General features: G+C 41.1%; 1 protein-coding gene across 2 annotated transcripts in view; it reads right to left on the bottom strand.

Annotated features, from left to right (window-relative positions):
• col5a1 (collagen type V alpha 1 chain) overlaps positions 1 to 12,904 on the bottom strand; it is a 180,029-nt gene extending 167,125 nt beyond the window's left edge. The window contains exon 1 of one of the 2 annotated variants that reach the window (XM_062960419.1): positions 12,696 to 12,904. In XM_062960419.1, the coding sequence (XP_062816489.1) occupies positions 12,696 to 12,786 (91 nt within the window). In that variant the 5' untranslated portion in view covers positions 12,787 to 12,904. The remainder of the gene's footprint in view (positions 1 to 12,695) is intronic. The other variant, XM_062960418.1, reaches the window with a different exon arrangement.
• Positions 12,905 to 13,105: the final 201 nt, after the last annotated feature.

Genomic DNA, 13,105 nt, shown 5'->3' with positions numbered 1-13,105 from the left:
AGAGTTGGAAGTCAAACCCAACGCAAGAAGAACCAAGAACGGCTCAATATCTCCAAAGACGGAAAATCGACACACAGAGAAATACCTCTTCCAGATACATCTTATCAAGAAAACCTCATGGTGGGGCCACCAGGAGCTTAGCTTGACTTGAAGGCCCATAGATACGACAAGAAACATCTCCTAGATGCCAAAATAGACACTAAGAAATAATGGCGAGTTATTGTTTTTCTCATCACAGTCATGAACTAAAATTGAAGACATTATGGAGAGATTGGCTAGAAGAGTGGACAACCTCAGAGGAGAACATCCAAGATATTTCAGTTTTGGTTTCTACTCTTGGTCCATCTTGACTGTTAAGTTTTCATGTCAGGTCCATAGCTACAACAAAAAGCATCTTCTAGATCAGTGGTTTTCAACCTGGGTTCACACAGAGAAATACCTCTTCCAGATACATCTTATCAAGAAAACCTCATGGTGGAGCCACCAGAAGCTTACCTTGACTTGAAGGCCCATAGTTATGACAAGAAACATCTCCTAGATGCCAAAATAGACACTAAGAAATAATGGTGGATTATTATTTTGCTCATCACAGTCATGAACTAAAACTGAAGACATTATGGAGAGATTGGCTAGAAGAATGGACAACCTCAGAGGAGAACATCCAAGATACTTCAGTCTTGGTTTCTACTATAGGCCCATCTTGACTGGTAAGCTTCCATGTCAGGCCCATAGTTACAACAAAAAGCATATTCTAGTCCAGCCTGCCTACAACTCCCAGAAATCCCAGCCAGTCTATGAGCTGTTAGGATTTTTGCGAGTTGAAGGCCAGAAACATTTGGGGACCCCAGGTTGAGAAGAACCACTATTCTAGATGCCAAAAGAAACACTAAGAAGTAATGGCGGGCGATTGTTTTTCTCATCACCGTCATGAACTAAAACCAATGACATTATGGATTGTCTCACTAGAACAATGCAAAAAAGGTAGGACAAACTCATAGGAGAGCATCTAAGATACTTCAATCTTGGTCTCTACTTTAGGTCCATCTTGCCTGGTAAGGTTCCATGTCAGACCCATAGTTAGAAACGTCTTCTGGAGGACACAATAGGCACTAAGAAATAAGGGTGAGTTGTTGTTGTTCTCATCCCTGAGAACAGTTTTGAACTTAAACCAAAGACATTATGGAGAGTGCAAAAAGGTAGGACAACCTCATAGGAGAACATCTAAGTTACTTCAATCTTGGTCTCTACTTTAGGCCCATCTTGGCTGGTAAGCTTCCATGTCAGGAGATATTCTGCTCCAGAAATTGACCCCTTTCACAAATAGATCCAGCATTTGGATAGCTCCCCAAAAGCTATCCAAAACCAGGAGCAGATTTCCGATGTCCTGATACAGGAGCCTTCAGCTCCTACTTCTCTGGATTTGCTCCATCTAGATATCCAGCTAGTACCTTTGTAACAACAATTAGATCATATCATCACAATACAAGATTATCATTCACCCTTTTTTACGTCCTAAATCAGACAAATTTTAATTGGAAAAAGGAGATATTCTAACAGATGTGTCCAAGGGCATATCCAGTGAGACACAGCCTGGGAAATTCATGTTTTTGGACTACAGCAAGCAGCAATGCTTCATTCAGATGGGCAAACACGGTCATTGAGTCCACCAAAGCTTGCTTTGATAGTTTTTGACCTCTCCAGAGGTGTGTCCTACCTAGTGTAGGTGTCATGATCTCCAATCTTTGACATCTCCGGTTGGCTGACAAAGAACAGATGCCAGCCATAAAACGGGCCAGCCATAAAACCTCAATTACCCTCTGGTATGTGAGAGCCCCTATATAAATGGGCTAAAGAGAAGGTTCTGGTATTCTGTACAATAAAACCTGTTGGAACCTACCAGCGTGTGTCTTGGTGCTTTTCTGGTGGAAGACTGACCCACAGCACAACTGGGAGAAGAGATCCCGACAATTTGTACAGAATCTCGACAGTAGGCTAGGGGTCTTTAAAAGTTTGAGGACCCCTGGCCTACACTAATGGGGTCCAAAACCAACTTGGGTCAATGTCTCTGATATTCAGAGTCTACTAATACCGGTAATAGGCATGTCCGATCGAAGAAAAAAATGTTTCAATTCTCGTTTCTAAAGTAGGGGGCTCTGGCGCTTCGATATAGAAAGTATTTCCGATTTTTTCACCCAAAAATTTCAGATATTTCCGAAAATTCATAATGATTCTAAATGTTTCTAAAATGGTGGGCGCGCATGCGCAATCGCCAAAAAAAAAAAGGAACCCGGGGGGACTTTTACAGGGCTCTCCCGCCCTCATTTCTTGAGCTATCCTCATCAACCCTAGCCCCACCTTTGCGTCCATCGTGGAAGCTTCTGATTGGCCGGAGAGCGGCAGCCATGTTAGGCTGAGCTAATCTCCCATTCTAGGTAGGTTGCAGAAACAAAAATTTTTTTTTAATATTTTTAAAAATATATTTTAAAAAATTGGGGGGGGGGGGAATTCACGAAACATTAAGAGACAATTAGAGAATGGGCCAACAATGGTTCGAATTACATTGCTGGTTGCGCTGTGAGACAATGTCTCGGAATGCGTATCAAAAAGCGAGAACAATCCGAAATAATTCCGATATACAATTCAAAACGATTTTTTGGACATGTCTAACCGGTAATAAAGAGCCATTCCAGAGAGTTGCTGTTGAGTGCCATGACCTCTACCATATTATCTAATCCCCTTTTCATGCCAGCCAAGCTGGCAGCCACTGCCGTGACATCTTTTGGCATGGTGTTCCAGACTTTAATTACCAACTGAGATCTTTCTTTGTCCCGAATCTTCCGCTGTTCCACTTCAGTGGATGACCCGGCGTCCTGTTATTATGAAAGAGAAAGATTCTCAGCCTGTTCTCCCCACACTAACACCTTTATCAAGCCTCCCCTTCGACGGGGTCTACTAATCCTGCTCTGCCACGTGCGTCCCAGTTTTGGATTCACCCTCATGCCGACATCAAAGCCACCACTGCCTGGACCACCCCAAATCCCTACATTTCCCCAGCTGCCTTCCTCTTTCCACGTTGACAGACATCTGCCGGAGATGGGCAAAATGGTCTTTCAGGCCGGAAATGAAAAAGCTTTCTTTTGTGAGCAGGCCTTTAATAAATATGCCACACCAATGGCATTGCGGGCACAAGTGGAGCAATTCCAAGCCCTCTAAAAATTTTGATGACTCAATCTTTTTTATTTTTAATATGGCTTAAAGATGAAGAAGGGAGAAGAATGAGAATATAATGAAACTAGCTGTGCCCGGCCACGCGTTGCTGTGGCGAAGTCTGGTGGTATGGGAATAAAGTATTGAGGAATTGGTGGTAGTTAAGGTAAAGGGTCAAGGTTTTCTCCTGACATTAAGTCCAGTTGTGTCCGACTGCACACTGAAGTGGATTATATGGCAGTGTGGAGTCAAGATAATCCAGTTCAAAGCAGATAATATAAGATAATAAATGGGTTATATAGCTGTGTGGAAGGGCCTTGAGTCTACACTGCCATATAATCCAGTTCAAAGCAGATAATCTGTATTTTATAGGCAGTGTGGAAGAGGCCTAAGTGAGGCCTAACTCTGCCTGTCCCCTAGGCTGCGTGGGTTGCTAGGAGACCAAGTGGGCAGAGCTTAGCCTTTTAACTGGCAGCAGTTGGATAAAAACAATTCTTCCTCTCCCTCTAATTAGGTCTTTATTTTTCTTTTCTTTTTGTTGTATGAACGTAGAGGCATGGATGAGGGGTTGTGCTGCCAAGTTTAGTGTTTCTGGGATGTGTAGTTTTGTTGTTTTGTCCTAGGCCGAAATTTCATTACCCTTTTATATATATAGATATATACAGTAGAGTCTCACTTATCCAACGTTCTGGATTATCCAACACATTTTTGTAGTCAATGTTTTCAATACGTCGTGATATTTTGGTGCTAAATTCATAAATACAGTAATTATTACTTAGCATTACTGTGTATTGAAATACTTTTTTTGTCCAATTTGTTGTGTAACATGATGTTTTGGTGCTTAATTTGTAAAACCATAACCTAATTTGATGTTTAATAGGCTTTTCCTTAATCTCTCCTTATTATCCAACATATTCGCTTATCCAACTGTTTACGTTGGATAAGCGAGACTCTACTGTACTAGCTGTGCCCGGCCACGCATTGCTGTGGCTAGGACTTAATTTTACTTTTCTTTTTGTTGTATGAACGTAGAGGCGTGGATGAGAGACCGTGCTGTCAATTTTCAAGGTTGTGGGGTGTTTAGTTTAGTTGTTTTGTCCGGTGCCGTGATTCCATTACCCTTTTATATATATAGATATGGCTTAAAGATATACTTTATTTAAACACAGAAGTGAAGAAGGGAGAAGAATGAGAATATAATGAAATGTGTGGCTATTGCAATAGAATATTTATAATCTCTCTTTCTCTGGAATGCCTGGGTGGGAACATGGTCCCATAGATCCAGTGGGTTTACTTGAATATGGTACAGTAGGATTTGGATCGTTGTCTCTGGTCTCCCTCTCAATTGAGTTCTGAAGGAATTAGAGCGTCAGTCCTTCTTTTAGTTTCCCCCAAGATCAGTGGTTTTCAACCTTTGGGTCCCCAGACAAAGATCTAGACCAGGGGTCCCCAAACTAAGGCCCCGGGGCCGGATGTGGCCCTCCAAGGTCATTGACCTGGCCCCTGTCCTAAACTTTAGACTAAGGTTGACCTAAGTCTACCTGGTCTTTGGAGGTCTTTTTGCTTACCTATGGTCTTATGAGATCATCTAGATGGTCTTTGAAGGTCTCTTTGCTTAGCTACGGCCTTATGAGACCATCTAGATGGCTTTTGGAGATCACATTCCTTACCTATGGTCCTATGAGACTGTCTAGATGGCCTTTGAAGGTCCCTTTCCTTAGCTATGGTTTTATGAGATTGCCTAGATGGCCTTTGGGGACCCCTTTCCTTACCTATGGTCTTATGAAACCATCTAGATGGTTTTTGAGGGCCCCTTTCCTTATCTATGGTCTTCTGGTGGCCTGATGAGATCATCTAGATGGTCTTTGAGGGTCCCTTTCCTTACCTATGGTCTTATTTAACCATCTAGATGGTCTTTGGAGGTCTCTTTGCTTACCTATGGTCTTAGAAGATTGTCTAGATCAGGGGTCCCCATACTAAGGCCCATGGGCCGGATGTGGCCCTCCAAGGTAATTGACCTGGCCTCTGTCCTAAACTTTAGACTTCGGGTTGACCTAAATCTGAAATGACCTGAAGGCACACAACAACAACAATCTTAATTTTGGACTATTTCATCCTAGTCCGCCCCCCTAACAGTTTGAGGGACTGTGAATCGGCCCTCCACTTAAAAAGTTTGAGGACCCCTGATCTAGACGAAGATGATGTAGATGAAGTATGAAGATGAAGTTGATGAAATAGATGTAGATATGAATGACATAGATTTAGATGTAGATGATGAAGATGTAGATGAAGTAGATGGAGATTAAGATGTAGATGATGAAGATGAAGTAGATGAAGAGGAAGGAAATGAAGATGATGTAGATGAGGTATGAAGATGAAGACGATGTCGATGAAATAGATGTAGATGTAAATGAAGTAGAGTTAGATGAAGGTGTAGATGAAGTAGAAGAAGATGTAGATGATGAAGATGAAGTAGATGAAGAGGAATTAAATGAAGATGATGTAGATGAAGATGTAGATGATGAAGATGTAGATTAAGTAGATGAAGATGTAGATGATGAAGATGATGTGGATTAAGATGTAGATGATTAAGATGAAGCAGATAAAGAGGAAGGAAATGAAGATGATGTAGATCAGGTATGAAGATGAAGACGATGTCGATGAAATAGATGTAGATGTAAATGAAGTAGATTTATATATAGATGTAGATGAAGTAGAAGAAGATGTAGATGATGAAGATGAAGTAGACGAAGAGGAATTAAATGAAGATGATGTAGATGAAGGTGTAGATGATGAAGATGTAGATGAAGATGATGTGGATTAAGATGTAGATGATGAAGATGAAGTAGATAGAGGAAAGAGATGAAGATGAAGTAGATGAAGTATGAAGATTAAGTCGATGTCAATGAAATAGATGTAGATGTAAATGAAGTAGAGTTAGATGAAGTAGATGAAGATGTAGATGATGAAGATGATGTAGATTAAGATGTAGATGAGGAAGATAAAGTAGATGAAGAGGAAGGAAATGAAGATGACGTAAAGGTAGATGAAGATGACGTAGATGAAGTATGAAGATGAAGTCGATGTCAATGAAGTCGATGACGATGAAATAGATGTAGATGTAAATGAAGTAGTTTTATATGAAGTAGATGAAGATGTAGATGATGAAGATGTATGAAGTATGAAGATTAAGTCGATGTCAATGAAATAGATGTAGATGTAAATGAAGTAGATTTAGATGAAGTAGATGAAGATGTAGATGATGAAGATGATGTAGATTAAGATGTAGATGATGAAGATGAAGTAGATGAAGAGGAAGGAAATGAAGATGACGTAGATGAAGTATGAAGATGAAGTCGATGTCAATGAAGTCGATGACGATGAAGTCGATGTCAATGAAGTCGATGACAATGAAATAGATGTAGATGTAAATGAAGTAGTTTTATATGAAGTAGATGAAGATGTAAATGTGAGACAACATATTCCCGAGACTCATTTGAGAGGTTCTGTTTTGTGCATCGAGTCCTCCTGTTCTGGTTCATCTCCTGGGTAATTCTGAAGTAACCACCACCGTTCTCGACAAAACACTTCTGTTTCCAATTCTCGGGTTGCATTTTACGGCCACAAAAATTTCATATAGTCCTCCCACCCCCTTTTTCAAGAATAACACAACTCAGCCTCTCCAATGGATCATGTGATAGCTCAACCCTCCGTACAATGAAATCTGCTTTTATCATCAGGGGCTGGCTCGGAGATTTCGATTACGTCTCCCAGCAGGAAAGGAAAATAAAGACCCTCCGTCTGGAAAGAATGGAGGGGAGGAAGGACACAAAGCCGCAAAAAAAAAAAGTGCTTCATTTGTGACCCCCTTCCTCCCAATTCTAGCTGAGACCGATTTGTGGTTTTTTGATAGTAAAAACAGTGTTTGGCAGAGCTGCCTTACAATATATTTGGCTCTGTTTTCTCCCCCATAGTTGGAACGAATGGGGCGAATAATATATATAAGGGTTGAATGGATAAGTGAGACTCTACTGTAGTAGCAACAATAATAGAGAAAAATAATAAATGTAGTAATACCAATAATAATAAATGTACCTTATATTCTCGAGTATAAGTTGACCCAAATATAAGCCAACGAGGACCCTCACCCGAGTATAAGCCGAGGGGGGGCTTTTTCAGTCTTAAAAAAAGGGCTGAAAAACTAGACTTATATTCGGGTTGGCTTATACTCGAGTATATACGGTAATGTAATTTTATTGGTATCTATTTTTATTTCTGAAATTTACCACCCTCGGCTTATACTGGAGTCAATGTTTTCCCAGGTTTTTTTAGTGGTAAATTAGGTGCCTCGGCTTATATTCGTGTCGGCTTATACTCAAGTATATACAGTAATGTAATTTTATTGGTATCTATTTTTATTTCTGAAATTTACCACCCTCAGCTTATACTGGAGTCAATGTTTTCCCAGGTTTTTTTTGGTGGTAAAATTAGGTGCCTCGGCTTATATCCAGGTTGGCTTATACTCAAGTATATACGGTAATGTAATTTTATTGGTATCTATTTTTATTTCTGAAATTTACCACCCTAGGCTTATACTGGAGTCAATGTTTTCCCAGGTTTTTTTGTGGTCAAATTAGATGCCTCGGCTTATATTCGGGTCGGCTTATACTCAAGTATATACGGTAATATAATTTTATTGGTATCTATTTTTATTTCTGAAATTTACCACCCTCGGCTTATACTGGAGTCAATGTTTTCCCAGGTTTTTTTAGTGGTAAAATTAGGCGCCTCGACTTCTATTCGGGGTAGCTTATACTCGAGTATATACGGTAATGTAATTTTATTGGTATCTATTTTTATTTCTGAAATTTACCACTCTCGACTCATACTGGAGTCAATGTTTTCCCAGGTTTTTTTGGTGGTAAAATTAGGTGCCTCGGCTTATATTCGGGTCGGCTTATACTCGAGTATATACAGTAGGTCCAAATGGTTGTTTCTGGGGCCAAAAGCAAATTTAATAAAGAGATAGATAAGAGGATGCCTTAGTTCATCTGGAAACTTCTGGAGGGCGAGTTAAATGATTTCCATCTGCCAAGTACATACATGGAATCCTTCTCAGACAAATGGGATACTGTTAAGATTTTTGCTGGGTGACTCATGCAGCGAATTTACTTCTGTCTGGCAAAGTTTTTCCCAATGCGTCAAGATGACTATAGAAAGGGGGGGGGGCAGAGGATTGTGGGGAGGTTGTGATGTCATAGGGGCAACCCTTCCAGTTGGGGGTCCGATCGCAGGGAGAAACTCCCTCTCCAAATATAGGCATGGTAAGAAATGAAGCAAAGGCAGAAGAGCTGCAGAAATTTTGCAATCCAAACATTGGTGCATTGGTGGGTCAACGACACAGTAGAAGGAATGCAGTTTGAGGCCCCTTGAATTGCCATATCTCAATGTTATGGATTTTGGGATAATCATCATCATCATCATCATCATCAAAGCTTCAATAAAAGCTTTGATTGAAGTCAAAAATCAGAAACTCCTCAAAGCACAGCAGACAAAAAAACCAGTACAAGAAAACCACACTACAAACTAGAGCTGACAGCTGGCACAACAAAACATTGCATGGAAAGTTCCTTGACAAAATTGAGGGAAAAACTGATAAGGAGAAGACCTGGCTCTGGCTCTTGTTTGCTGTGTCATAATAAAATAATAATAATAATAATAATAATAATAATAATCATCATCATCATCATCATCATCATCATCATCACACAGTCCTAGACACTTCGGAAGTGTTCAACTTGTCATTTTGTGATATGAAATCCAGCATTTCTATCTTGTTCGCTGTGTCATAATAAAATAATAATAATACAAGAAAACCGCACTACAAACTAGAGCTGACAGCTGGCACAACAAAATAATTGGACAGAAAAACAAGAAAGCTCATAACCATTCATCCTTCACTGCACCCTCGCAGTGATGTGGACCGGCTATATCTGCCTAGAAGATCAGGGGGCAGAGGACTCTTACAAGTAAAACAAGCAGTCAAAGAAGAAGAACATGCCCTGGTAGAATATGTAAAACAAAGTGAAGAACCTGCTTTGATTGAAGTCAAAAATCAGAAACTCCTCAAAGCACAGCAGACAAAAAACCAGTACAAGAAAACCGCACTACAAACTAGAACTGACAGCTGGCACAACAAAACATTGCATGGAAAGTTCCTTGACAAAATTGAAGGAAAAGCTGATAAGGAGAAGAAATGGCTGTGGCTCACGAATGGGACCCTGAAGAAGGAGACAGAAGGCCTGATCCTTGCAGCCCAGGAACAAGACATCAGGACAAAGGCCATTCAGGCCAAGATCGAAAAATCAGCTGATGACCCAAAATGCAGACTCTGCAAGGAAACCGACGAAACCATGGATCATATCCTCAGCTGCTGTAAGAAAATCGCACAGACAGACTACAAACAGAGGCACAACTACGTGGCCCAAATGATTCACTGGAACTTATGCCTCAAGTACCACCTCCCAGCAGCAAAGAACTGGTGGGATCACAAACCAGCAAAGGTCGTGGAAAATGAACATGCAAAAATACTGTAGGACTTCCGAATCCAGACTGACAAAGTTCTGGAACACAACACACCAGACATCACAGTGGTGGAAAAGAAAAAGGTTTGGATCATTGATGTCGCCATCCCAGGTGAAAAACCACAGGAAAAACTCAGCCGTTATCAGGACCTCAAGATTGAACTTCAAAGACTCTGGCAGAAACCAGTGCAGGTGGTCCCGGTGGTGATGGGCACACTGGGTGCCGTGCCAAAAGATCTCAGCCGGCATTTGGAAACAATAGACATTGACAAAATCACGATCTGCCAACTGCAAAAGGCCACCCTGCTGGGATCTGCAGCATCATCCGAAAATACATCACACAGTCCTAGACGCTTGGGAAGTGTTCGACTTGTGATTTTGTGATATGGAATCCAGCATGTCTATCTTGTTTGCTGTGTCATAAAATAATAATAATAATAATAATAATAATAATAATAATAATAATAATAAGCCATTTAGCCATATTTAGCGAATCCATTGCTATCCCCCCAAATTCCAGTCCTTTCCCATCATCTCTTAATCCACCCAACTCCTTCAGAAAGTCTGAATGCAATCATCTTTAGGCCTTGGATTGCCAAGTCCTAAGTATAGCACAATGAAAGGCGATGCAAAATTCACTTTGCAGAATATTTCAGATTTTTTTTAAAATATCCTAATCCGAACAAGAGAACTTCAAAAAACAAACGCCCCGGGGACACTCTTTCAAGATGCCATCTGACCTGGCTCTGCCCCAGAAACAAGAAGAATAACCATCGGGTTGTTGTATGTTTCCCGGGCTGTCTGGCCATGTTCCGGAAGCATTCTCTCCTGACGTTTCACCCACATCTATGGCAGGCATCCTCAGAGGTTGTGAGGTATATGGAGAAACTAAGCAAGGAAGGTTTTTATATATCTGTGGGTGGGGGGGGGGAAGAATTCTTGTTTGTCGGAGGTAATTAATCACCTTGATTAGCATTAAATGGCCTTACCAGCCTCACATCCTGGCCTGGGAGAATCCTCCCAACCTATAGATGTGGGCGAAACGTCAGGAGAGACTGCTTCCGGAACACGGCAACACAGCCTGGAAACTCACAGCAACCCAGTGATTGTGGCCATGAGTTTCCAACAGACCTCACAACCTCTGGGGATGCCTGCCATAGATGTGGGAAAAACGTCAGGAGAGAATGCTTCCGGAACATGGCAACACAGTCTGGAAACTCACAGCAACCCAGGAATTCCGGCCATGAGTTTCCAACAGGCCTCACAACCTCCGAGGATGCCTGCCATAGATGTGGGCGAAACGTCAGGAGAGAATGCTTCCGGAACATGGCAACACAGCCTGGAAACTCACAACAACCCAGTGATTGTGGCCATGAGTTTCCAACAGACCTCACAACCTCCGAGGATGCCTGCCATAGATGTGGGCGAAACGTCAGGAGAGAATGCTTCCGGAACATGGCCATACAACAACCCTGTGATCCTGGCCATGAAAGCCTTCGACAACACAGAATAACCAACTTTTCTGCAAAGAGTATGAATGCAACGGTACTATTGAGTGATCCATAATCCCCGAATTCGGGAGAAGAAGGGGTGGCACTGGGACGCCAGCCACGTCCTCAGGCATCCTTCCCAAATATCCTGTTTTGGGGAATTTTTTTTCCCGAGGTTAATAAAACACAAGCAAGGTTTGAAGAATGAAAAGTACTTCGAGAGCACATTAGGGGGCGTCCGTTTTCTGAAGTTCACTCAAGTTTGCAAAGTTCTTTGCCTTTGATCCCAGATTGTTCTTTGGGGGGAAAAAGGAAGGGGGGCCTTTCCAAAACAGAAATGCCAAGAAAAATTCATCGGATATTGAATATATTTTTCCAGCGATGGCAAGGGAAGAGGATTTTAATTTCTCACCATCGTTGCCATCCTCCAAAACACAAGTTGGGTTTCTGAATTGTCTCGGCATTTGGGAAACTTCAACATCTGGAGAAGGAAAAATTCGCCAACCAGCAACACATCCTCCAAGGGGGAAATACATTATGTTTGGATACTAAAAAATAAAATTTACACATCCTCCCTCCGCATAGAAAGAGCTATTGTATACATAAATCTCATTCTTAGAGTCTGGCAAAACCCAAGTCTGAACTAGGAACCATTCGGAATATTCGTTCAATAACAGGAACGGTTCGGAATATTCGTTCAATAACAGGAACGGTTCGGAATATTCGTTCAATAACAAGAACGATTCGTAATATTCATTCAATAACAGGAATTGTTCGTAATATTCATTCAATAACAGGAATTGTTCGGAATATTCATTCAATAACGAGAACGGTTCAGAATATTCGTTCAATAACAGGACCCGTTCGGAATATTCGTTCAATAACAGTAACTGTTCAGAATATTCATTCAATAACAGGAACCATTCGGAATATTCGTTCAATAACAGGATCTGTTTGGAATATTCGTTCAATAACAGGAACTGTTCAGATTATTTGTTCAATAACAGTAACTGTTCAAAATATTCGTTCAATAACAGGAACTGTTCAGATTATTCGTTCAATAACAGGAACGGTTCAGAATATTCATTCAATATCAGGAACGGTTTGGGATATTAGTTCAATAACAGTAACTGTTCAGAATATTTGTTCAATAACAGTAACTGTTCAAAATATTTGTTCAATAACAGGAACTGTTCAAAATATTCGTTCAATAACAGGAACTGTTCAGATTATTCGTTCAATAATAGGAACGGTTCGGAATATTCGTTCAATAACAGGAACGGTTCAGAATATTCGTTCAATAACAGGAAACATTCGGAATATTCGTGCAATAATATGAAGTGCGTGAAAAATTTCGCGCCAAACACCCGAACAGCCGAAAAATCGAAAAGACGAGGCTTAATTCAGTCCTTACCTGCGTTGCTCTGGACGACTGCATAGACTAATAACAGCACTACAGATCCCAGCATCCAAGTCCTCCGTTTCCATCTCGTGTGCGTATCCATGGTCCGCCAAGGCAAAAGCGGGATTTTGGGGCTCGTGCAAAAAGTGCAAACCTCAAGGCTGGTGCAATATCCGTGCTCTCTTTCTCTCCCTTTTTAATATATATATATTTATATATAAAATATTAAATAACCGGATTCCCCTCCCCACCCACCCCCGGAGCAAGGCACACGCTTTAGACAGCCATGGGTTTCCAACAAAAAAAATTAGTTTTGGTTGGGTTGGATGCAGACTGAGAGAGGCGGAAAGTTTCTTCTCGGCTGCTCTGCCTCTTTGCAAAAAGGGGGGAAAGAAGAGGAGAATTAAAAGGAGAAGAAGAGG

The sequence above is a fragment of the Anolis carolinensis genome, unplaced genomic scaffold (assembly GCF_035594765.1).
Source record: "Anolis carolinensis isolate JA03-04 unplaced genomic scaffold, rAnoCar3.1.pri scaffold_7, whole genome shotgun sequence".
Lineage (NCBI taxonomy): Eukaryota > Metazoa > Chordata > Lepidosauria > Squamata > Dactyloidae > Anolis > Anolis carolinensis.
Note: the sequence above shows the minus strand (reverse complement) of the source record. Positions and strands in the feature narration are given on the sequence as shown.